Raw genomic sequence first — 26,635 nt, forward strand, 5'->3', positions numbered from 1 at the left:
TCCTGGCCACCCGGGGTCCGCTCCGTGTTGGAGTCCGTTCCGTGTTGGAGAAATATTGACACACAGCAAGCGTGGCTGAGATTCGCGCCCTTCCTCCAGTTTGGTCGTGCCTTTTATTGAGTAACAACAATGGGGGGAGTTTACATAAATGCATAGTCTCTCAAACAGCAAGGACATCTCATGATTACATCTCATGACTTCAGAACAATAGGGATGCTATTATAAAAAGAGCAGTATGGTTGTTTCATGACTTTAGCTTAACAAATACGTAGTCTTAGTGCCCCTGGGATGCATACGTCTCGTGGCGTACTCATGACTTTAGCTTAAATAAGACGTTTGTCTGCTTCAGCCATCTCATAATAAACTCATGATCCGGTCATGACTAGCTAACTAAGGAGTTTATTGTATAGCGCGACTCATGACTCCAGTTATGTGCTCCTTAGCCAGCCACAGGCTCCCAAGTCATGATCACGACGTCAAACTGTCACATACTGTGGAAGATCTTGCACACATACGTAGATACATAGAATCCAATGATAATATAAAAGTATATTCAGTTGATCAAAATCAGTAAAAATCAAATAAAACAGGAACGAAGTTACAGTGCAGTAAGTTAAGGTCAGCAATAGGCCGCAGCAAACAAAGAAGTCTTTAGCTCTGTCTTAAATACATTGAAAGTTACAGCAGACCTGCATGTCTCTGGGAGTTTGATCCAAATATTTGGAGCATAGAAGCTGAACGCTGCTTCTCCCTGTTTGATTCTGACTCTGGGAACAGAAAGCAGACCTGTGCCAGACGATCTGAGAGGTCTGGATGGTTCGTAAGGGATCAGCAGGTCAGAAATATACTTGGATCCTTGACCATTCAGAGCCTTATAAACCAATAAAAGTATTTTAAAATTAATTCTTTGGCAGACAGGAAGCCAGTGTAAGGACCTCAGAACTGGAGTGATATGATCTCATTTTTGTTTTAGTGAGAACTCGAGCTGCACCATTCTAAATCAGCTGCAGTTGTCTGACTGATTTTTTAGAAAGGCCTGTAAAAACCCTGTTACAATAGTCAAGTTTACTAAAAACAAAAGCATGGACAAGCTTTTCCAAGTCTTGCTGAGACATAAGGCCTTTAATCCTTGATATGGTATTCAGGTGGTAGTAGGCTGACTTTGTAATAGTTTTAATGTGACTGTTAAAATTAAATTCTGAGCCCATAACTACACCAAGATTTCTAGCTTGGTTTGTGGGCTTTAACATCACTGAGTGAAGCTGAGTGATGACTTTTAATCGTTCATATTTGGCTCCAAAAACAATTACTTCAGTTTTCTCTGTTTAATAGGAGAAAGTTCTGGCACATCCAGTCATTGATTTGTTCACTGCATTTAATCAATGTCCGTATGGGATTAAACTCTCCTGGTGATATAAATTTGTGTGTCATCCGGGAGTATGTAAATATTAAATAGTAGAGGCCCCAGGATTGAACCTTGGGGACCCCACAGGTTATGTTTGTATGTTCAGATGTGTAGTTACCTATAGACACAAAGTAGTCTCTGTCCTTTAAGTAAGATTCAAACCACTTACCGTATTTATTCTAATAATCGCCCACATCAAGTCAAGTCAAGTCAAGTTAAGTTTATTTGTATAGCCCTAAATCACAAACAGTCTCAAAGGGCTTCACATAGCCAAAATTGATAATTATTCTCAAAGCATCCCCTGATCTTAAGCTCCCAAAAGGGCAAGGAAAAACTCAAAAAAACCCTGCCAGGGGAAAATGAGAAACCTTGAGAAGGGACCACAGATGGAAGGATCCCCCTTTCAGGATCACCAGGTTGTAATGGATGCAGAGAGGGCACAAGTAATACCTAATATGAAAATCAATGCAAAAATGGATGTCGGAGGTGCCCTCGATTGTCCTGGTAGTGTCTTCAAGGAGGTTGAGCTGCAGTTTCTTCATCTTGAATTGGTCCCCGAGAATCCAGCTAGCCGCTATCAGCTTTTGCACCACCTAACCCCCTCCCCAGCCAGGGAGGGGGTGGGCAGAGAGAACAAAACAAACTCCGGCCAAATCGGCCACTACAAGTTAGTTAAAGGCCATCTCACAGAAATGTGTCTTTAAACGTGTCTTAAATGTTTCTACTGAGGTAGTAGTTCTAATATCCATTGGTAGGGCATTCCAAAGCTCTGGAGCCCGAATAGAGAATGCTCTAGAACCTGCAGACATTTTCTTGGCCCTCGGTGTAACTAAAAGACTAGCGTTTTGCGAACGAAGGTTACGAGACGGAACATAAGGAACGACTAGGTCGACAAGATATGAAGGCGCTAAGCCATGCAGTGATTTATAGGTTAGTAGAAGAACCTTGAAGTCGCATCTTAAATGGACCGGGAGCCAATGTAATTTGGCTAATATTGGGGTAATGTGATCAAATTTTCTTGACCGTGAGAGCAGCCTCGCAGCGGCATTTTGCACTAACTGTAGACTTTTGATACTGACTTAGGAAGACCAGAGAATAATACATTACAGTAGTCCAGGCGTGACGTGACGAACGCATGTATAATAGTTTCCGCATCCTCGGTCGAGAGGATCGGACGAATCTTAGCAATATTACGAAGGTGAAAAAACGCAATCCTGGTTATATTCTTAATGTGTTTTTGAAAGGAGAGCGTTTGGTCAAATATTACCCCGAGATTAGTTACCCTATCACTCTGAGTGATAGCACGGTTATCTATAGTTATAGTGGTTTCCTTAAATAAGTGTTGATAACGAGTAGGACCAATTATCAACATCTCAGTTTTATCTGGGTTAAGACGAAGTTAGTTGAGAGACATCCATTGCTTGATGTTCGCAAGGCACGCCTCGAGATTACAACAGTCCCGCGGATCTGTCATCGATAACGGCATATATAATTGGGTGTCATCCGCGTAGCATTGAAAACTAATATTATATTTACGTATTATGTCCCCAAGCGGAATCATATAAATATTAAATAAAATCGGTCCGAGTACCGATCCCTGTGGGACACCACACGTAACATTATAGAGCTCAGAGGACGTATTGCCATGGACCACTCGGTGCGTCCTGTCTGATAGATAGGAATTGAACCAGCTGAGTGCTGACCCTGAGATACCAACACAATTTTTAAGACGCCCTAATAAAATATCGAAGTCTACAGTGTCAAAGGCAGCACTAAGATCGAGTAGTAACAATACAGACGACGTATTTGAATCCATAGCTATGAGGAGATCATTAGTCACTTTAGCAAGTGCTGTCTCTGTGGAATGATTAGGTCTAAAGCCAGACTGAAAAGAGTCATATCGATTATTAGCGACCATGTCATCAATAAGCTGCTGCGCTACACCTTTTTCAAGAAGTTTTGCTATGAATGGGAGGTTTGAAACTGGCCTATAATTACTGAGACAGTCCGGGTCAAGATTTGCTCGCTTAAGTAGCGGTTTAATAATAGCGGTTTTAAAGGCTGTTGGCACTATCCCAGAGGAAACAGACAGATTGATTATATTTAAGACGGACGGTCCTAAAATTGGAAATAATTCTTTAAGTAGTTTGGCTGGAAGCGGGTCGAGTAAACATGTTGTTTGTTTAGCCGCACTAACCAATTTTGTAAGCATTTCAAGGGACACGCTTTTAAAATTTGAGAGGGTTATTGCATGATCCCCAGCGCTAGTAACCGGCTGAGCGGTTGGAATGGTATTCTTGATCTCATCCCTAATGGACTCAATCTTTTGAGCAAAAAATTTCATAAACTCGTCAGCTGAGTGGAAGGAGCTATCGGGGGTCGGCTGGCGCAGAGTTAGCTTTGCCACTGTATCAAATAGGTATTTAGGATTGTTTTTATTGAGATTAATGACTTGCGAAAAATAACGAGTTTTTGCTAAGATAAGCGCATATTTCAGGAGGCTGTCCTTCCATGCCTGATGGAAAACCTCAAGTTTGGTTAAACGCCATCTGCGCTCATGCTTTCTACATAATTGTTTAAGCGTACGTGTTTTATCTGTGAACCACGGAGTTGGCCATCTACGGCGAGTTTTCAGATGTAGCGGTGCCACAGAGTCGATGGCTTTTAATAATGTCGCATTGAATTCAAAGTCAAAGTCAAAGTCTCCTTTATTGTCAATTCCTCCGCATGTCAAGACACACAAAGAGATCGAAATTACGTTTCTCACTATCCCAGGGTGACAAGACAGAGTTCACAACGCACATACAAGTAAACAACACAGGAAAAATAAAACAAGAAGATGAACATATAAGAGTGATAGCCGCTCCCGATGCACAGCAGAGTCCGGAAAGATGACAGTCAACCAGGCCACTGCGAACACGAGCACACAGCAGGCACGCACTGTCAGGTTCGTGGATCCTATCAGGCGAACGCAACCCATCTTGTCGTCCCGCGAACGAACGTACGCCAGGAGAATGGAAGGCACGGCTGGGCGAGCTGGGTTGACCGCAAGCCTGGCCCGACGTCTTCGCGCTGGCCCCTCTTCCGCTGCCTCGCAGACCCGCTGCCGACGCATCCCAACAATGCTCCAGGACGGAGCAGTCCGAGCTCACGACGCAGTCCAACCGGGGGAGGAAGAGCAGGCCAGTCCGGCGTCGCTCCATGACGAAGCAGTCCGAGCGCCCTTAATCTCTCCGCACCAAAGTCCAGAACGCCATAAAACCCACTTCCGCCGATGTTGAGCAGAACATGCCCGCCGCACTAGTAGCACGACGTATCACACACAAAACTGCCGGACAAACACTCAGTAAACACTCACAAAACACCGAACGGGACAGAGAGTGGCCGCTGCGTGTGCACGCGCCGCCATCAGGTCCAAATGACCTGATTCATTTGTAAGATTATCAATAGAGCCGCTGTATGCGGGAAACATGGCGGTTGCCGGCGACAGTAACTCAGATAGCGCAGTTGCAGTCATGGAGTTAAAATTACGGCTGCTATAATTCTGATTGCTCTCTTGTCTTTGACAAGGAACTAAAATTTCAAATTTTATTAAGAAATGATCAGACAGAACAGTAGCGTATGGCAGTACTGCTATATTTGAGTTTGCTAGTCCCCGGGATAATACCAGATCTAAGGTATTTCCATTCTTATGCGTTGCTGCCTGTACGGCTTGCGTAAAACCAAACGTATCGATTAAAGTCTGAAATGCCGAAGTCAGTGGTTCTGACGGTGAATTCATGTGGATGTTGACATCACCCATGATAACTATATTATCTGCATTTGTCACTAGATCAGCCACAAATTCTGAAAATTCATCCAGGAAGCCAGAGTAAGCCCCGGGTGGACGGTAAATAACAGCAAGATAGAATGACGCAGTGGATCGCACAATGAGAACTTCAAATGTTTTAAATACGTGAATTGAGCGAGGCGTAAATCTAAGCTCAGAATTTGAGATGAGGGCGACACCCCCACCCTTTTTTCGAGGACGTGCCACATGCGAGCTCACAAAATTTGGAGGCGAGGCCTCGTTAAGTGGCAGCAGTTCATTAGGTTTTAACCAGGTCTCGCAAAGACCAAAAACGTTTAGATTACGTTCCGTCATAAGGTCATTAACGAGAACTGCTTTCGTATGAAGCGATCTAATATTCATAAAACCGAGTTTAAGTGTAATCGGTCGATCAGGGTGCGTATCTGTCGAAGGATTTTTAAACGGGATGCGAGTAAAATTGTGTTCTCTAGGCCTAACATCACCTCTCAAAAGTTTATTAGCGCGGTGAGATGAAACGACCGTGGGGATTTGATGATGAATATGTGAAGTTATCTAAAACAGGCACCGTTTCATTAGCAAGACCGGTCGGGACGGAGTGATTGTATTTGTCTACTACCCCAGTAGAAAGTGTTTTAATGTGTACTGCAGCACTATTTAAACTGTCGCGCTCTAGTCTACACGAGGAGCTATGTGTATGCTGAAAGTCTAGCCTAGCGCTAGTTAACTTTAACTTAACAGACTTCAAACCCATCCTCACAGGTGGTCTAATCACCTGTGCCCTGGCCTGCTCTAAAGTGACCTGTTATGAGTGACCTCAAACAGTAATCTATATTCCTAGAAAGAGTGAAGGCGCCTTCACGGTTAGGGTGAAGGCCGTCCTTCCTCAGCAGGTCGGGGCGGCCCCAGAAGGAGGACCAGTTATCTATAAAATACAGTCCCTGCTTTTTACAGAACCCAGCCATCCATCGATTAAGGGAGAATAATCTACTAAACCTCTCATCAGTGCCTCTCCCAGGCAGGGGGCCAGAGACAAATACTCGATGCCGACTCATCTTTCTGGCAAGATCACAAGTCCTCGCTATGTTTTTCTTTGTGATCTCTGATTGTCTCATCCTAACATCATTGGAGCCGACGTGTATCACTATGTCCGAGTAGCTAGTGTTGGTGGAACAACGCTGTTGACTAGGCCTATTGCGAGTCAGCTCCCTAAGATTAGCTTCTATGTCGGGTGCTCTGCCCCCAGGAATACACATTACCGTGGCTGGATTTTTAAGCGTAATGTTTCGGGTAATGGAGTCGCCTATGACCAGAGTGCGAGGGCCAGTAGACCGAGATGACTTTGGACGGCTATGCGTCTTACCTGGCTCATCGCGATTAGCAAGCCGCTTGGGGCTAATGCTAACCGGGCTAGCGGGCAGACGACAGCCCGCGTCTGTGTCCGCCGCAACTACTGTTATCGCACTATTCTGCTCTAACTGGCGGACACGTCCCTCTAGCAGAGACAACCTCTCTAAGAGAAGGGTGCAGTTGGTGCACGAAGCCGTACAAACCTCTTGGTCCGCTGCCATACTTTGTGTCCGAAGAGCGACGATCGAGCTAGTCCCGGGCGGCGTGCGTGAGTGCGCGTTCACCAGACTGTCTGGGCCATATTCTAATAATCGCCTAGTGTGTGTTAGCTATGACATAAATAAAAAACATTGATACCTCTAATTATTGCCCATGCTGCTAAAAATTCCCCCCAAAACTTACGTTTTCCTTCGCGATCTCATGCCGACGTCATTGCGCAAGTTTAAATATGACTGATTTGACAGCACGTCGAATGTCCCTTTTAAATTGTTTTTCTCCATAAACTATGATACAATTACACTCGTCATTACGTTATCAGAGTGTGCGCTCGAACAAAACGATCGCGATAACGTGACGTGCGCAACATGTGGCCGTTCTATTCACCACGGGAGTTCTCCTCGATCGTCATGGCTGCTGTTTACATCCCACCACACGCACGTGCGAGTGAAGCCACGCAGATGCTGGCTGACCAGGTGACAGACATGGAGAAACTTCTACAAAATTCACTAATCATTGTTCTGGGTGATCTTAACAGGGCGAACCTCGCACACGAACTCCCCAGATACAGACAGCACATAACGTGTCCCACCAGAGGGGCACAGACACTGGACCACTGCTACACCGTAATTAAGGATGCATACCACTCTGTGGCTCGTGCAGCTTTAGGACTCTCGGACCACTGTCTAGTTCATCTGATCCCTGCCTACAGACAGAAACTAAAAACTTCTAAGCCTGTGGTAAGGACTGTCAGGAAGTGGACAGTGGAGTCAAGGCAGAACCTCCAAGCCTGCTTTGACTGCACCGATTGGAGAGTTTTCGAAGCTGCAGATTCAGACTTGCATGAACTCACTGACACTGTCACATCATACATCAGTTTTTGTGAGGATCTGTGTGTGCAGACTAAGACCTTCTGCACGTACAACAACGACAAACCTTGGTTTACACCGAACCTTAGGAGGCTGCGCAAAGTCAAGGAGGAGGCCTACAGGAGCGGCGACCGGGACCTGTTCAAGCAGACCAGAAACACACTGAACCGAGAGGTCAGGAAAGCCAGGAGGTGTTACGGGGAGAGCCTGGAGAGACACCTCTCTGCCAATCCTGATCCCTCAACAGTGTGGAAAGGCCTGCAGAGCATCACGGGCTTCAAGAAACGAACCCCCCGTCCTGTGGAGAGCCCAAGGCTCGCTAACCAGCTAAACAGGTTCTACTGCAGGTTTGATCGGTCTTCCCACACAACGGGACTTCCTGCAGCACAATCCACATACTCACCTCCCCCCACAACTGCTCTGTCCACACCTCCATCACCGTGGTCACCGACTCTCTCTCTTGCAGAGGCCGCGCCCGCACTCCAGATTCGCGAGGAGGAAGTGCGCCAGATGTTCCGAAGACAAAAGATCAGGAAGGCACCGGGCCCAGACGGCGTGTCACCTTCCTGCTTGAAAGTTTGCGCTGAGCAGCTGGCGCCCACCTTTGCACGGATCTTCAATCGTTCCCTGGAGCTGTGTGAGGTGCCCGCGTGCTTCAAGAGCTCCACCATCGTTCCAGTGGCCAAGAAGCCCGCCATCACAGGTCTGAATGACTATAGACCTGTTGCACTGACATCTGTGGTCATGAAATCTTTCGAGAGGTTAGTGCTGAACCACCTGAAGGATGTCACGGGCCCCCTGCTGGACCCCCTCCAGTTTGCCTACCGGGCAAACAGGTCGGTGGATGATGCGGTCAACATGGGTCTGCACTACATCCTGCAACACCTGGACACCCCAGGAAAGTACGCCAGGATCCTGTTTGTGGACTTCAGCTCGGCGTTCAACACCATCGCTCCTGACATCCTCCAACAGAAGCTCATCCAGCTCGCGGTGCCTGCCTCCACCTGTCAGTGGATCACCAGCTTCCTGACCAACAGGAGACAGCGTGTGAGGCTGGGGAGCATCACATCTGACACTCTGACTACCAACACTGGAGCCCCTCAGGGGTGCGTCCTCTCCCCACTGCTCTTCTCCCTCTACACCAACGATTTCTCCGCAAGTGACTCTTCTGTGAAGCTCCTGAAGTATGCAGACGACACCACTCTCATCGGACTGATCCAGAACGGTGATGAGACTGCATACAGACAGGAGGTGGAGCGGCTGGTCCACTGGTGCAGCCAAAACCACCTGGACCTGAACCCGCTCAAGACCGTGGAGATGACAGTGGACTTCAGGCGAGGCCCTTCACCACTTTCACCCCTCACTATCCGCAGTAATACTATTCTCTCATCAGACACCTTCAAGTTCCTGGGAACCACAATCTCTCGGGACCTGAAATGGACCGGCCACATAGACTCTGTCCGGAAGAAGGCCCAGCAGAGGCTGTACTTCCTGAGACAGCTCAAGAAGTTCAACCTGCCGCGGGAGCTGCTGAAGACCTTCTACACTGCCATCATCCAGTCTGTCCTCTGCACCTCCATCACTGTCTGGTTTGGATCGGCCTCCAAACAAGACAAGCACAGACTGCAACGGACAATAAGGACTGCAGAAAAGATAATTGGAATCAACCTCCCATCTATTCAAGACTTGTACCTGACCAGGACCAGGAAACGTGCAAGTAACATCTCAACAGACCCTTCGCACCCAGGTTGCAGCCTGTTTGAACTACTCCCCTCCGGACGCCGTTATAGAGCTCTGTACACTAAAACCAGCAGACACAGAGACAGCTTCTTCCCCCAGGCTGTCGCTCTGATGAACTCACACCACTCTTAGAGTCTCAGAGTCATTACTGTGCAATAACATCCTGCTTTCCACACCTTTTTGTTTACACTGTTTGTACTATGTGTCCTCTCTGCATCCATTGCAGCCTGGTCATCCTAGAAGAGGGACCCTCCCATCTGTGGACTTTTCTCAAGGTTTCTCATTTCCCATAGCTGGAGTTTTGAGTTTTCCCTTGCCCTCTTGGGAGTTTAAGATCTGGGGATGCTTGAGAATATCTTTCGTTCTTCACATGTGCTGAGTGTTGTTGTTAGTCACCTAAATGTTGAACAGAGGCTGTGATTTACCGAAGTCAAATTCCTTGTTTGGCACGCTCAAACATGGCGAATAAAAAACTCTTGAATCTTGAATCTTGAATGTGATGTGCGACGGTAACGTGTCGCATCGATGGAGCGTCAATTGACGCACCCCGCTGTAAGAGGTAGATCAGAACAGCCGCTGTTCTAGTGTAAAGAACACCAGTGATATGCAGGTATTACATACTACATAAGGAAAATATACATATTATCGCCCATTTCAGTGCCCCTTGGCGATCGGACAAAAAGTGTTCTCTATTAATCGCCCACCCCCCCTGTTGGACATAAACCTTCTCTAATTATCACCCTGGGCAATAATTAGAATAAATACGGTAAGTGCTATGCCAGAAAGTCCCACCCAGTTCTCCCGACGCTCTAGTAATATCTTATGGTCAACTGTGTCAAATGCAGCATTGAGATCCAGTAATACAAAGACTGAGATTTTGCTACTGTATGTGTTTAAATGAATATCGTTGAAGACCTTAACGAGAGCCGTCTCAGTGCTGTGGTGCGGTCGGAAACCAAACTGAAAGACATCAAAACAGTTGTTTAGTGCCATATAATTAGTCAGCTGCTTAAAAACAGTTTTTTCAAGGGTTCTACTTAAGACTGGTAGGTTTGATATGGGCCTGCAGTTATTCATCACTGAATTGTCTAAATTATTCTTTTTTTAGGAGTGGCTTGATGACTGCAGTTTTCAGGGCCTGTGGGAACACACCTGAGACAAGTGATGTGTTTACAATGTGCAGGAGATCTGAGGCCATGCCGTTAGAAACTGTTTTCAAAAAGCTTGTTGGCAGAATATCCGAACAGTAGGAGGAGGATTTCAGATGTTGTATTATGTCCTCCAGGTTTTTATGGTTGATTGGATCAAATTGTGTCATGCCATCACAAGTGATTTTGGGTTCACACTGGGCCGACACATATCCTGTACCTGCAATGGAAGTAGTGACCGTTTGTCTAATTTTCTGAATTTTGTCAGTGAAGGAGGCAAATTCATAACAGGCCCTGGTGGATAGAAGTTCAGGGGCTACTGACACAGGAGGGTTTGACACACCTGAGACAAGTGATGTGTTTACAATGTGCAGGAGATCTGAGGCCATGCAGTTAGAAACTGTTTTCAAAAAGCTTGTTGGCAGAATATCCAAACAGTAGTAGGAGGATTTCAGATGTTGTATCATGTCCTCCAGGTTTTCATGGTTGATTGGATCAAATTGTGTCATGCCATCACAAGTGATTTCGGGTTCACACTGGGCCGACACATATCCTGTACCTGCAATGGAAGTAGTGACCGTTTGTCTAATTTTCTGAATTTTGTCAGTGAAGGAGGCAAATTCATTGCAGGCCCTGGCGGATAGAAGTTCAGGGGCTAATGACACAGGAGGGTTTGTTAGCCTGTCGACAGTAGCAAACAGGGCACGAGAATTATTATTGTTTTTGGAGATGATGTCAGAGAAAAATGACTGCCTTTTATTTCTCAATTCCAGATTATAAATATGAAGTTTCTCTTTATAGATGTCATAATGAACATGGAGTTTTGTTTTCCACCACTTGCGTTCAGCTTTTCGGCATTCTCTTTTACCGATTCTAACCAGGGTGTCATTTCTCCATGGAGATTTCTTCTTGCCAGAGATCACCTTCACCAGTGCAATGGCATAAATAAAATTAGTAATTTTAGTGTTAAAATTGTTTACAAGTTCATTAGTGTAATGTAGGAGAGGGCAGGTGTCGGAGAGAAATTCTGGATAAACATTTCTCTAGTGTTATCAGTGATGTATCGTTTGGAGATTACCTCCGTTTGAGCACTTCTATGTACAGAGAAAGTGCTTTTAAAGAACACGCAGGAATGGTCAGACACACCAATGTCAGTCACCTCAACCTTAGAAATGTTTAAACCTTTAGAGATAATTAAATCCAAAGTGTGACCTTTGATATGTGTTGGTTCTGTCACATGATGAATTAATCAATGCTTTTCAAGGACACAACACAGTTCTCTAGCGCTTCTGTCCTGAGCATTGTTTACATGAATATTAAAATCACCAACAATAATAACACAGTCAATTCAATGGAAATTATAGACAGTAGTTCAGAAAAGTCATCAAAAAAGTTTGCACAGAATATAGGTGGCCTGTAGATATTTAGGAAAACTGGCCGGGAAGAGGAATTTAATTGAAGAGCAACATATTCAAATGAATTAAAATGTTCATGTATCATCTTTTTGCATTTGAGAGAGACATTAAACAGTATGGCAACTCCACCCCCTTTCTTTCCCACTCGAGTTTCACTCATAAAACTGAAGTTTGGAGGGGTAGACTTGATGAGGATGGGTGCATTGTTAACTTGGTCTAACCATGTTTCAGTTAAAAACATTAAATCAAGGTTGTGTTGAATGATAAAATCATTCATTTAAAAACATTTCCCTGCTAAGGACCTAACATTTAGTAAGGCCAAGTTCAGTGTGTTACAATTTTCCTCAGCTGGCTGAGGGAAATGAGGAGAAACTGGTATGTTTCGAGCCTGACATGCTGTTCTTAATAAATTGCCAGATTTAATTGGACCCTTTTCATTTCTCACCAGATTAACCAATCTTCTGTTACCTGTCATCACAGGGATTGAGAGAGCTACCTGAACTCCATAGGGCTCTGACTTTTTCTGGAGAACATAATTGATATTATTATTACAGCCTGGACCTGGCACATATCAATCAGACTCATAGCTGACATGTTTCAGAGGAGGTGGGGGGGCTCTGTGACATTTTGTTGACGGCTCTTTACAGTGCAGTGGAGTTGGAGGGGCTGTACTATGAAGGGGGTTAAAGGGGGAAATATGGGTTTTTGGAGTGGTGTGTATTGGGTTCCAATAGAGACAAGGTCGTTCATCCCGTCCGTGAATTTCAGAATTGGAGAATCCATAGAGATTGAGGGACTGGGTGGGGTCCGGTTGTGGGGTTATAGGAGTTAGGGGAGACTCCTCATGTTGGGGTGAGGATGATAATGTTGCCTATTTCTGGGTCTGCTGTCTTTCAGGGTTGGTCCTTATCTCAGGCGCTAGCAGGATTTACACGTCTGCTGGTGCGTGATGCACAAAATAAAAAATGTTGAAGCTTAACAGCTGTACTCCTGACTTGTTAAGGCATAATCCATTTGCCTAATAACGGTGTCTGCGTTCCCAAAAAATGTTAGAATTGTCAATAAAATTCACAGATTGAGCAGCACATGCAATATACCAATAACTATACTCACACCTGCCCGACGCCTCTCACCGTGGGCAACTCCAGAGTGGAAGAGAGTCCAGCCCCTCTCGAGCGGGCTTGTATCAGAACCCAAACTGTGTGTAGAGGCAAGTCGGACTATGTCTAGTCGGAACTTTTCTGCCTTGCACACCAGCTCGGGCTCCTTTCCAGCCAGAGAGGTGACATTCCATGTCCCTAGAGCCAGCTTCTGCAGCCGGGGATCGGACTGCCAAGGTCCCCGCCCTTAGCCGCCGCCCAGCTCATGATGCACCCGACCCCTTTGGCCCCTCCCACAGGGGGTGAGCCCATGGGAAGGAGTACCCACGTTCCCTTTTTGGGCTGGTGTTGGCCCATGGGTGAAGGCCCGGGCACCAGACGCTTGCTTTCGAGCCCCCGCTCCAGGGCTGGCTCCAGAGGGGGGCCCTGGTGACCCGCGTCCGGGCAAGGGAAAACCAAATCCAATTTTGTTTCTCGTCATAAGGGGTTTTTGTGAGCCCTTATGAAATAAACTCTTTCTAAAAATTAAAATTGACTGACGCAAACGTGTGTTCTTCGTGTTTTTATTGAAAACAACCTAGTGCTGTCGCGGTACGGCATTGGTTTTTTGCTTTCCACTTCTTTCCAAACAAGGCGTGCGCGCTCCCACGGCAGGGGAGACAAATCTTCACGGGGAACCTAGTACTTTAGCACAATACCTGCAATGAGCACTAATAGCACAGGGCATGCTTGTGAGCAATGTACGGATGCCCTCACGCTGACGGCAAGAGCAGAGTGGAGCCATGACACGTTTACAGTTTAAAATGTTTAAATGTTTAAAAATACAATAAAGTGTTTAGAAATAAAATTATAAATGTCTTGTGCGGATGCCCTCACGCTGGGCTGCAGGGATGCGTCAGCCAGTCAGCACGGCAAGAGCAGAGCATAGCCGTGACACCTTTACGCTTTAAAATGTTTAAAGAAGTATTTAAAATACAATAATGTATTTTAAAATACAATAGAGTGTATTAAATTAAAATTATAAACGTCTTGTGCGGATGCAGAGAGTAGCATTTCATTGTATAACTAGAAAATGCAATTTATGGAGAAATTATGTTTGAAGGCTAAGAGGTTGAATAAATATTTGGGGATAGCTATGTTTAAAGTTGGAACGAAAATGAAATTTCTGGAGAAATTGCTTGTGAAGGTGAAGAAGCTGAAAAAATCTCAGGGAATGATTTTTGCATTAAGCACGGAAAACGAAAAACACGAAAAATGGTAAGCGCGGAAATGATAAGCGCGAAAAACGGTAAGTGAGAAAATGATAAGCGGGAAAAACAGTATGCGGGAAAAGCAGTAAGTGGGAAAAACGGTAGGCAGGAAAATATTAAGCGCGAAAAACGATAAGCACAAAAAAAAGTACGCGAAAAAACGATAGGCGTGAAAAACGGTAAGCGGGAAAGCAATAAGAGCGAAAAAGGATAAGCGCGAAAAACGGTACGCGAGAAAAAGATGAGCACGGAAAAGGATGAGCGCGAAAAACAGTAAGTGGGAAAACAATAAGTGCGCAACAGTAAGCGCAAAAAACGGTAAGCAGGAAAACAAGTGCGAAAAAGCATAAGCTTGTAAAATGGTACGCGAGAAAATGATAAGCGCGAAGAACGGTAAGCGTGAAAAATGGTAAGCGCGAAAACGGTAAACGTGAAACAGTAAGCGTGAAAAACGGTAAGCGCGAAAAACGGTAAGCGAGAAAAAGATAAGCGCGAAAAACGGTAAGCGCAAAAAACGTAAGCGTGAATAACGGTAAGCGAGAAAACGATAAGCGAGAAAACAAAAAAACGCAAAAAACGGTAAATGTTGAATGTGCCATTAAGAATGAATGGGGGAATTTTTGCTGCAAATTTACGAATTTTGCTAAAACGGTAAATTTTTTGAATCAAAAAAATGGCTTATATTTGGTTATTTGAAAAATAGACAATTGTGACAAATTAGTTTTATAACTGTGTATTTGCATAAAATTTTTCTAGTTAAAAAATTTCCGAAAAAAATATTGGCCCCCCGGCCCCTTCACTTTATCAAATCTGGCCCTCCTTGCAAAAAGGTTTGGACACCCCTGGTGTAGAATAACATAAGTGTGAAGGCCTTCGCCTTCACATTAATAATTTTAAAAAGGTTACTACTTTACGGATTTCGCCTATCACAGATTATTTTTGGAACCTAACCCCCAGGAAAAACGAGGGTTTACTGTATACATTTTAAATACTGCATATGTAATGAGTGGCCTTTAGCACATTAAGTGTACCAGGTTTAGTAAAGTGCAGCAAGGATGGTAACAGAAGTGCATCACCAGTGGTTATTTTTGGTTTATTTGTTTTTTGCTGTTGTTCAGCGCACTTATAGCTATGGGGAAGAAGCTGTTATCGAGTCTGTTTGTGCGGGTTTTGTGAATTTTATAATTTTGGAACCTAACCCCCAGGAAAAACGAGGGTTTACTGTATACATTTTAAATACTGCATATGTAATGAGTGGCCTTTAGCACATTAAGTGTACCAGGTTTAGTAAAGTGCAGCAAGGATGGTAACAGAAGTGCATCACCAGTGGTTATTTTTGGTTTATTTGTTTTTTGCTGTTGTTCAGCGCACTTATAGCTATGGGGAAGAAGCTGTTATCGAGTCTGTTTGTGCGGGTTTTGTGAATTTTATAATGTCGTCCTGAGGGCAATAGTTTGAAGATATGATGTTCGGGGTATGTTGGGTCCGCAGCAATGTTCGTCTCTCTGCTGAGGTTGCTGGTGTTGGCGCTACCTTCCAGGGAGGGGAAAGGGCAGCCCGTGATATTCTGAGCGGTGTTAATCACTCTCTGCATCGCTCTCCTGTTCGCGACGGTGCTCTCAGCATATCACACCGTCATGCAGTACACTAGGATGCTCTCAATGGTTGTTCGGTAGAAGGTCACCAGCAGCTGCTTCTCAAGATGGATTTTCCCGCGTACTCTTGGAAAGTGGAGTTGCTTTTGAACTAAAATTTTTTGTAAAATTAGTAGATAACCAAAATTATGTAGTACAGTTATTGATAATACATACATTTAATGAAAAACAAATGAAAGTCAATTGAGCGCATAGTTGAACTGGTTGGAAAACTTTTCATGTTTTTTGCTGTCAACTTTGGTCATCATCTGAGCAACTCTGCGCACAGCACTCCTACAGGGAAAAAGTAGAGGTTGAGAAAATAAGTCAAAACAACAAGAAAAACAAGCTGTGCTATAGAAACTATGTTAAACTTATGAGAAAAAAACAGGATACTTGTTGAATATTCGCCTCTCAAGCCGAGCTCGTGATGTGTTGTCGCGGTCCTTGAGATTGCTGAGGTTGGGGTATTTATTCTTCTTTCTTTTACCCCATTTATCCATTCCATCAGATCCTAGGTTTTGCCCTGTTTCAACTTCAATGTCTCGAACTAGACCTGCATCATGCCAGTCTACAATGTACAACACAGATAAGGCAGACAAAATAAAAATTCTATGTAAGTACATAACACTTTCAAGAATAATCTCAGTCGTATCTATTTTGACTTCCTATCATTACAATGCTTTCTGGGTGTGACAAATATGTTGGTAAATTTGTACCCAACTTGTTGTCATCATATACTCAGATGAGAAGCTTTTTATGCAAAACCACTGAATGGTGCTGGAAAAGTCATTATTAAAAGGAGTTTGGGGGACTTCCGGGTTGACAGATGGAGAAATGGTAGTCATGGAGAACATGCTTCCGACCATAAGGTTTGAATCTGCTCATAACAACTCAAATAAGTGGTAAATGGAAATAAAAGACGCAGCAGGGGTGTTGGGCAACAATAATTCCTAAAGCAAAGTATATGTAAAAACACACGCTTGTTGTAACTTCTCAAAGCAAGACAGCATTCTTGCCACAGGCACGTGCACCCCCAAACACACACACATAAACATTTCCATATGATAGGGTATTGTGAGACTCCTACCAGGTCGACTGCAATAAAAGGCAGTACAGGGGAAGTGGAACTTCGAAAGATCTTGGGGCGCTGAAAGCTCTATTTTTCCTTGTGGCGCAACAAGTATTGCTGGCTAAGGTTGTGTTCTTGGTCTCCTCTCTCTTATTGTTACTTAATAGAATAACTCTATCACGAAGAATACGAAAAATCATCACAGATTAAGTTTTTAGAGTAGGATGCAGTTAGACCCAGCTCCTCTATTAGCAACATGGTGGAGAGTGACGATGTGGGTGTGCAAGAATTGAGGAAGCGTAAAAAAATGGGTGGCTGCCAAGACTCACTTTCGTCTCAGGGGGAGATGGGTCCGACTACAGAGATGAGGTCAACAGATTGACTGTGTAGTGTTCAGTTAACAACCTTCAACTGAACACCACATAAAACAAAATAAATCATCATAGACTTGAGAAAGGGCAAAGCCTAACCGGCCCCACTTCACATCCACAGGGACTGTGCAGAAAGGGTCCATACCATAAGATTCCTGGACCTGCGTGAACTTGCCCCCCCCCCAACCTCGCAAAATTTAAGGAAAATAGTCTGATTCGTTTGTGCTTCGTTTGTGCCGGTTTGTGCAGCAAAAATCATCGTTTGTGCTGCTATGGTTTTTTAGTTATGAACGATTATTTTATAGGTCATCCAGAGTTCACCCAGCCCCCCCTTTCCCTCCAAAGGACCCAAAATGGTACCGTTCGTTTGTGCAGCAAACATTTTCGTTTGTGCTGCTTTCGTTTCGGAGATATTACACATTTATTTTTTTGCGATGACGTCATCCACCCCCCCCCCCCCCCCCTTTTCCTCCAAATGGACCCAATTTGGAACAGTTGTTGTGCTCGATTTGGTTCCCCCGTGAGATTTTGTTTCCCCTGCCGCGGGAGCGCGCACAGCTTGTTTGGAAAGCGAAAAACCGATGCCGTACGGCGTCGTACGGCGTCAGCACTATGTTGTTTTCAATAAAAACATGAAGAATTCACGTTTGCGTCAGTCAATTTTAATTTTTATAAAGGATTATTCTCATTTGATGTCTTTAAATTCATCCGCGTTCTGCCATTGAAGCGGGGTGCATTCAAAGACCAGTCGTAAAGACGGAACACTCACTCACTTCACCAAAAAGCAACGATATAATTACGTGAGCTCTTTGCATAAACCTCGATGCAAAGAAACTCCTCCTTTTGGGTACCGTTACATGCTACAAGGAGTATATATTACAAAGGAGACTTTATTCTTAATTGTAATCATCATTCATCCATCCATTTTATTACTCAGGTATTTTCAAAGCGAATTAATATTGTTGCATTTATTAATTTGCTTTAAAATGACAGCGCAATATAATTAAAAGCTGACACTCTAGCAATGTCAAACGTGTTCATTTAAGAAAAAGCCACACACGTTTTGTGATCAAATCTTTCATAACAACAATGATTTGAGTGAATTGATTTGAATGAATAATTGAGAAGAAATTTGAGTTCTGAAGGCTCCTTTTGTCCCAAGCATGGATGTTCACCAGGCCGTCAGTGAACAGCAAACGGCGCACCCTGACGGTTTCACCATCTTCGCTGGAGACTTCAATCATGCCAACCTGAAGTCTGTTTTCCCGCGGCTTCACCAGCATGTTCCTTTTCCGACACGTGGAGACAGCTTCCTGGACCTGGTCTACTCGGCGCAAAAGGGAGCCTTCAAAGCCACCCCCCTCCCCCATCTGGGGCTTTCTGACCATCTCACCGTTTTGCTTTTGCCCGCATACAGACAATTGGTAAAGGCATCCAGGCCGGTTCGGAGGCAGGTTCGAGTGTGGCCTGAGGGTGCCTCCGATGCACTTCGTGACTGCTTCGACACCACTGACTGGGACTTGTTTAAGCAGGCAGCCACCTACAACGATTGGACGGACATAGAGGAATATACTGACTCTGTTACCTCTTACATCACGAAGTGCATCGATGATGTGACTTGCTCGAAATCCGTCGTCACTCGCGCGAACTGGAAGCCGTGGCTGACGGGGGCTGTCCTCAGACTGTTGAGGGCCAGGGACAAGGCTTTCAGAGCAGGGGATGAGGCTGGCTTGAGGACAGCGAGGGCCGACCTGTCCCGAGGCATCAAAGAAGCGAAGAAGGCGTTCTCGTGCAAGGTCTCCACCCATTTCAAGGACAGCAAGGACGCACGTAGCCTTTGGCGGGGCATTCAGACCATCACAGACTACAAGCCCGCGCCGAGGAGCTGTGAGGGCGACGTCCGCCTGCTGAACGATCTGAACCGCTTCTTTGCTCGCTTCGACGCCCAGAACAGCACTTGCCCGCTGAAGACCACTCCCCCCCCGCACGAGCAGCCCCTGCGCCTCTCTGCCGACGGTGTGAGGAGGGCGCTTGCCGCTATTGACACCCGTAAGGCGGCGGGCCCTGACAACATCCCGGGTCGAGCGCTGAAGGACTGCGCTGGGGAGCTGTCGGGTGTCTTCACAGACATCTTTAACGTTTCCCTGCAGCAGGCCATCGTCCCCTCGTGTTTCAAGGCTGCCACCATCGTTCCTGTGCCGAAGAAACCTGCACCGTCCTGCTTCAATGACTACCGCCCTGTGGCACTGACGCCCATCATCATGAAGTGCTTTGAGCGGCTGGTCTTGGAGCACATCAAGTCCGTTCTCCCCCCCACCATTGACCCTTTCCAGTTTGCGTACCGTGCCAAGCGGTCCTCTGAGGATGCCATCTGCTCTGCCCTCCACTCGGCCCTCACCCACCTGGAGAGAAAGGACTCATATGTGAGGTTGCTGTTTGTGGACTTCAGCTCTGCCTTCAACACCATTGTGCCGCAGCGACTCATCTCCAAACTCGACGAGCTGGGCCTCAGTACCTCCCTCTGCAACTGGATACTGGACTTCCTCTGTCAGAGGCCTCAGGTGGTGCGTGTTGGCGACAAAATCACGCTGAGCACGGGGGCCCCCCAGGGCTGCGTGCTCAGTCCATTGCTCTTCACCCTGCTGACGCATGACTGCACTGCGACCTACAGCGACAACCGCATAGTGAAGTTTGCTGACGACACGACTCTGGTGGGTCTCATCACGAAGGGCGACGAGACTCGGTACAGGTCGGAAGTTGACCTTCTGACCACGCGGTGCAGGGACAACAACCTCCTGCTGAACGTCAGTAAGACCAAGGAAATCATTGTGGACTTCCGGAAGGGTCACACAACACACCTGCCGCTGATCATCGACGGTGCTGTGGTGGAGAGGGTGAGCTGCACCAAGTTCCTGGGGGTGCACATCAGTGAGGACCTCTCCTGGTCCGCGAACACCTCGTCACTGGCAAAGAAAGCTCAGCGCCGCCTGTATTTCCTGCGGAAGCTCAGGCGTGCATGTGCTCCTCAGGCAGTCCTGTCTACATTATACCGTGGCACCATTGAGAGCGTCCTCACCAGTTGCATCGCTGCCTGGGGTGGTAACTGCACTGAACAGAACTTGAAGGCCCTGCAGCGCATAGTGAATACGGCTGGTAAGATTATTGGTGCTTCGCTTCCCTCCCTGAAGGACATTTACACCTCCCATCTCGCCCGCAAGGCAACCTCGATTGCCAGAGATGTGAGTCACCCGGCTCACTCCTTGTTTGACCTTCTGCCCTCTGGGAAGAGGTACAGGAGCCTGCGCTCCCGCACCACCAGACTCGCCAACAGCTTCTTTCTCCAGGCTGTTAGGGCCCTGAACTCGCTACCCCCTTCTGCGTAGCGTGCGGCACTGTTGCGCTATTTTCGGGAATGTCTGCTGTACGCGTTTTTACGCTCCTCTTAATTAATTATTTATTTATTTATTGTTGTGTTATTTATTCATTATTTATTCAGCACGCTTTTGTTATACTTGTTTACTGTTTGTCTGTTGTGAGCCATGTCTTGTCACCGTGGGATAGGGGGGTACGAAATTTCGGTTTCTTTGTGTGTCTTTGGCATGTGGAGAAATTGACAATAAAGCTGACTTTGACTTTTTTGACTTTGACTTTGACTAAATAAATAAATAAACAAATAGATAATAATGTTTTTTAATAAAGTTTAAAGTCATTATTTTTTATGTATGTTATATGATAACGAAACATAGTTGTTTGACCAAAATAAGGCCAAAGACATTGATAAAGTGCATTAATAACAGTATCACTGCACAAATCATCAGAAAAAAACAGTTGGAGTCTCGGACTCACCGTTCTCAAAATGAGGGGGGGCGGGGACATATCCTCACCGGGCACCCGTGAGGATATGTTCCCCCCCTGTAACTTGGGCTAGGAATGAGGGAACCTGTTCAAATTTGCCAAACTACCTGAGCAGACCCCCAGGAAGACAGAAAAAAAACAGTTGGAGTCTAGGACTCACCGTTCTCAAAATAAGGGGGGGGGAACATATCCTCACGGGCCACCCGTGAGGATATGTTCCCCCCCTGTAATTTGGCCTAGGAATGAGGGAACCTGTTCAAATTTGCCAAACTACCTGAGCAGACCCCCAGGAAGACAGAAAAAAAACAGCTAAGCCATGCCACAGGTCTGCAGGACAGCAATGTTTACACAAACAAATGAAACTTGACTTGTTACTTGTTGGCTTAAACTGCAGTACTGTGAGGAGCATTGTTTTATCAAATGAACACTTTGGATATTCCTCATTGCGCTCTCAATTACAGTGGAGATGTGGCATTGTGCATCAATTTGGAGAGCACCAGAGGTCAGGAGGACAGGTTTGAATATTTGCCCCAGCAGTTCTGCCCTCTGTGAGTATACCTGTTGGTTCACACCCTGTGTTGTGATGGTTTTCACCAGGTGGAGGAATCGGTTCCCATGTTCATAGTTCAGAACAGTCTTTTCAAATGAAAAACTTTCACAGAAAGAACAGCATAAGCATTGCAAGACAGAATCAAATGCACAGGTATTGAGCACAAACACTATTGATGTGCGAAGTTTAACAGGCTGTTGATGGTTCCCGTTTTTCAACAATGGTATCTTGACTTTTTTCCAGCCCACTCGTGTATCAACATGCAGCCATTCAGGACAAGGAGAAAGATATGAAGTGATCTTTCTTTTTTTCGGTGGGACCGCTAAACCTCTCCAGTTTTCAACTGCACTGTCAGTAGATGCATCTGGCTCCGCTTCAGGATGAGATTTTTTTTCCCTTTTGTTTACTACTTCAGTTTGAGAAATACTGCAGACGTTGTCAGGCTCTTTGACAGTTGTGGCATCACACTTATCCTTTTCACTTTTTTGTTTTGCAAAGCAAATTCGCATGTTTCCTTCAATGAAGGAAAGATGACGAGCAACAAACCGGTCCACACGAATGGGTAGGCTTTCATGCTTGAAAAGGCCTTTTTTTATGTTTTTGAACTCTGCTTCAACAGCTGCAGAACTTGCAGTGGTGCTGGTGCTTTTGAAGAGAGGGACCATTATTGCTGTCCAGAGTGGCAAATAACTTCCAAGTCTTGTTATTTGGGGAATAATCTCAGGGAGGAAGTGGATGTTGTCTCTATCCCCATCAGCCATGGCAAGTGACCTGCTCTCCTCACATATTTCTGTCACCCACTGTCGGACATTAGTCTGGATGTGTTGGTTTAATGCATCACCTGGTTCTTGTCCCTCATCTTCCTCATCTGAAATGGGGACAAATTCCTCCGCGATTTGCGCTCTCAAGTATTTCTTGCACTTTTCTGATGGGATAGGGGCTCCAGAACTGTCATTACCCTCTGTCTCACTCAGTGCCACAATAGTGAGAGCACGGAGAAGTTCTTTTGCATGTTGCAAACATTGTGACTTAAGAAGCTGTGCTATTGACCTGACAAAGAAATCCTTAACACGAGGTCTTTTGTTTTTCAGGCAGTCCCATCGGCAGATCATCTTAATACAGTGTGCTACATCTACCCTGACAAAACATGGGGGTAGATGTCCAGGCTGATTCCCATGTGAAATGTTAAAGCACTTGTTGATGTAGCTCTTCAAATCAGGATAAGGGGTAAAAGCTTTGACTAGAGCTCCAAGAATCATCAGAGAAAAGTCACTTACTGCTTCTTTAGGAACAGATGCACCTGCATGGATCCATTCCTTCAGCCACTGTGTGATAGCATTAACATCATGCTTCTCTGACAACATCTGCACGACTGGGACACTGGAGCTGGTATGCCCTGTCATAACACCCTGGTACAGGAAGATATGGCCAGACATGCCATTCGGCCTCATCAGTTTTTCAACTATTGAGCCCGTTGCATCAACACATAATATTGGGTGAGATTTCTTTAAGCTCTTGTACATATGCATTTGTGTTTGACTCCAATAGTGACAGAAAAACTTGTCAAGTCCACTGTCTTTGATGCTGTCACTGTGAGGTGCACTGTATTTCAACATCTGCAATGATAAAATTGGATTTTTGTCACCTAATGGCAAATCATTTTTCTCTTGCTTTGCCTTGCGCAGGGTGGCCAAATTTGGCAGGTGGCTTGGCTCAGGGTCTCCGAAGGTCATCAGTTTATTTGCCTGTGATGCTCGCCATACATGTGGTTCCATCCTGCCCTCACAAAGTTCCTTGGCTACCTGGACACGCAACTGTCCAGATAGAAACCGCTTTGAGCTACCAGTATGTAGAGAGTCATCACTGTTCTTAACGAAACAGTTCAATATTATTGGACTGTTCATTTCTGGCTCTTCGCCACAGTTAATGTTGAGAAGGCCATGACACTCCTTGCAGTATCCTCTGATTTGGATATAATTATTTGAGACCAATGGATAGACCTTGGCTCTTTTAAAAACAAATGTGCAAGGAATTTGGACTGTTTTCCAGATTTGTTCATTTATGATGTGGGTCCAGGTGCCAGGCTTCAAAATTCTATATTCTCTTTTTTGGGTTCGACGGTTCTTATCTTTGTATTCAGCCTTTTCCGGAATGAATTCCATCCACTTGTCAAAAGGAATATGAAGCTGAAATGACCGTTCAGGGGCTGATTCCGAGCTTGTTTCACTGCTAGTTTCAGGATCAGTTTCATCATGACTGAATCCCAGAGCTGACCAGATATTGTGTCTGTTTCTTTTAACAAAGGTGTACAGAGCCTTTGCAGACATCTTCCTTTCCAACTGGTCACTCAGATCTCTCCACACAGTAGCACTTGGAGTGGCTATGTTACCATTTTCAAGTATGGCCTCTTTTGATGAGCAGAGAACTGCAACAATTAAATCATTGTCTACTGATGGTTGTTTGGGCATCTAGTTGAAGGACAAACAAATATAATCAGGATTCATTGCTTGAATTATGAAAAGTACACGTGTGTTCATTATAATTGCTATGCATGAACGGAAAAATGATGCAAAGGGAAAACTATTTTGACAGCAGAATGTATCAAGCATGCTTTCTTTAGAAATTTAGTTTTCTTGGTCTGTGCAAATTACATATGTATAATAAGACAATGTTAGCGAACTAGCTATTCAGACTACCTGAGGTGTTTTTAATTTTATATTGTATGAGCTCTTTTTCGAACTTTTTTTTAACACATTTTACTTACATTGGTCGATGGTTGGTCACTTCCCAGAAAAAGTCCCTTTCTGTCACTCACTGTTATTAAATCTTCGGAGATAGTTGTGTATTTGTCGCTCGAAAAAGTTGCACGTCTTTGTTTTTCGCCACCCTGTTGCGATATGTCTTACCGGCCTGCAGAGGTCACTTTGCATGGTAATTAGTTGGATAATACATGTGTAAGAATTGAAGAGTTATGATGTCAAGTGAAAATTTGTTATAATAAAATACATGACACGGGGTTAATGAAGATGTATGATTATAATCATGCAAACAAATTTGTTTTGCGGCACAATCAATTGGTACCATTTTGGGTTCATTTGGAGGTTACGTCATCGCTAGAAATTAAATGCCTAATGTCTCCGAAACGGAAGAAGCACAAACTAAACTTTTTGCTGCACAAACCAGCACAAACGAAGCACAAACGAACGGTACCAATTTGGGTCCATTTGGAGGAAAAGGGGTGCTGGATGACGTCATCGCTAAAAAATAAATGTGTAATATCTCTGAAACGAAAGCAGCACAAACGGAAATTTTTGCTGCACAAACCAGCACAAACGAAGCACAAACGAACGGTACCATTTTGGATCCATTTGGGGGGAAAGGAGGGGCTGGGTGAACTCTGGATGACCTATAAAATAATCGTTCATAACTAAAAAACCATAGCAGCACAAACGATGATTTTTGCTGCACAAACCGGCACAAACGAATCAGACTATTTTCCTTAAATTGTGCGAGGTTGGGGGGGCCAAGTTCACGCAGGTGCCTCACCGGGAGTATAGATATTCAAGAACCTCTCCTGGACCGTGAACACCTTGGTGGTGGTGAGGAAAGGCCAGCAGTGTCTCTACTTCCTGAGTGCTCAGGAGGAACAACCTGGAGGAGAGGCTGCTGGTGACCTTCTACAGAGCCATCATAGAGAGCATCCTGGCGTAATACTTCACAGCATCGTACGCGGGGTGTTCTACAGCTGACAGGAGAGTGCGAGAGGGTCATCTGCACAGCCTAAAAGATCAAAGGCTGCCCTCTGCCCAGTCTTTTTTCAAAGTCAAAGTCAGCTTTGGAGGACATTGCCAACTCTCGCTACCTGACCAGAGCTGGTAACAGCACCAAGGACACTTACCACCTCAGTAATCACCTGCTTGACCTGTTACCATCAGGCCGAAGGTACAGCTTACACAAAACAAGTACAAGCAGACTCAGGGATAGCTTCTTCCCGAGAGCTATCACTATAGTCAACAAAAACAGATGAACTCGTCCCCTTAACCCATAAATATACATACACACACACGCGCACGCACGCACACACACGCGCACACACACACGTATAAGATACAAATACGTAACAGAAAATGGAGAAAATAATGGAGTAAAAAATAGCCCCCAAACAGATCACAAACGTATCTTTGCAACACCTGGAGGGATAGATTGCTGGATTATTCATAGCGCATGTGTGAATAGTGCACAGTAGTTTCTGGCTCCATTTTATAATACACCAAAGCATTACAACTAAAAATGCTGTCTCGCCTTCAATTTACATTGCACTTTAATTTATAAACATGTTAGGAATGCTGGTACAAGTTGTTAAGGTTAATAAACATTGAACATTGTCATCTTTGTCATTATTTTTATTTGCACATACCTCAAATAATTCAGACTGTAATATACTGATGCTTATAAAAGAAGAGCTGCTTGCTGTTGCGACACATTTTAATATGATCGGATTTGTTGACTAATAGCAACTGCTATTGATGACATGTTGACTAGCAAAATAAGGTGAGAGTTTTTGCACAGCCCACCACACTGTGTTAGTGCGCAACATTAAGTTACTTTAGTCACATGACATGCATTAAATTAATAAAAAAATGTCTAGCAGATGTTGAATAAAAATGCAATCAGTCAACACTGCTAAAGCGCGTGATTGCTTGTTGCTATCTGTTGCAATCCTGTACTCTAATCATCATCATCACACTTTAAACCTAAATGCATCGTTTATATCATTCGCAATCAGTCTTGATAGGGAAAAAAAGCTCAATTTACTGTTAAGAGATTTTTTTCTGATGTTGTCAAGGTATAT

General features: G+C 44.9%; 2 protein-coding genes across 7 annotated transcripts in view; both read right to left on the reverse strand.

The window, feature by feature from the left end:
- Window positions 1-1,610: 1,610 nt before the first annotated feature.
- Window positions 1,611-6,772, reverse strand: LOC148404747 (uncharacterized). The gene has a single exon (XM_088391589.1). The coding sequence runs from the start codon at window positions 5,595-5,597 to the stop codon at window positions 4,749-4,751; it is 849 nt and encodes a 282-aa protein (XP_088247715.1). The 5' UTR covers window positions 5,598-6,772; the 3' UTR covers window positions 1,611-4,748.
- Window positions 1,611-26,635, reverse strand: part of uvssa (UV-stimulated scaffold protein A) — a 237,903-nt gene continuing 212,878 nt past the window's right edge. For 4 of the 6 annotated variants that reach the window (XM_088391507.1, XM_088391473.1, XM_088391497.1 and 1 more), the window contains 4 exons: window positions 16,332-16,506; window positions 6,966-16,229; window positions 6,767-6,892; window positions 1,611-4,733 (listed from right to left, as the gene is read on the reverse strand). In XM_088391507.1, coding sequence (XP_088247633.1) covers window positions 16,136-16,229; window positions 16,332-16,506 — 269 coding nt within the window. In that variant the 3' untranslated portion in view covers window positions 1,611-4,733; window positions 6,767-6,892; window positions 6,966-16,135. The remainder of the gene's footprint in view (window positions 4,734-6,766; window positions 6,893-6,965; window positions 16,230-16,331; window positions 16,507-26,635) is intronic. The other 2 variants (XM_088391482.1, XM_088391489.1) reach the window with 2 other exon arrangements.

This window comes from Syngnathus floridae, chromosome 1 (assembly GCF_059516105.1).
Source record: "Syngnathus floridae isolate MCC-2025c chromosome 1, RoL_Sflo_1.0, whole genome shotgun sequence".
Lineage (NCBI taxonomy): Eukaryota > Metazoa > Chordata > Actinopteri > Syngnathiformes > Syngnathidae > Syngnathus > Syngnathus floridae.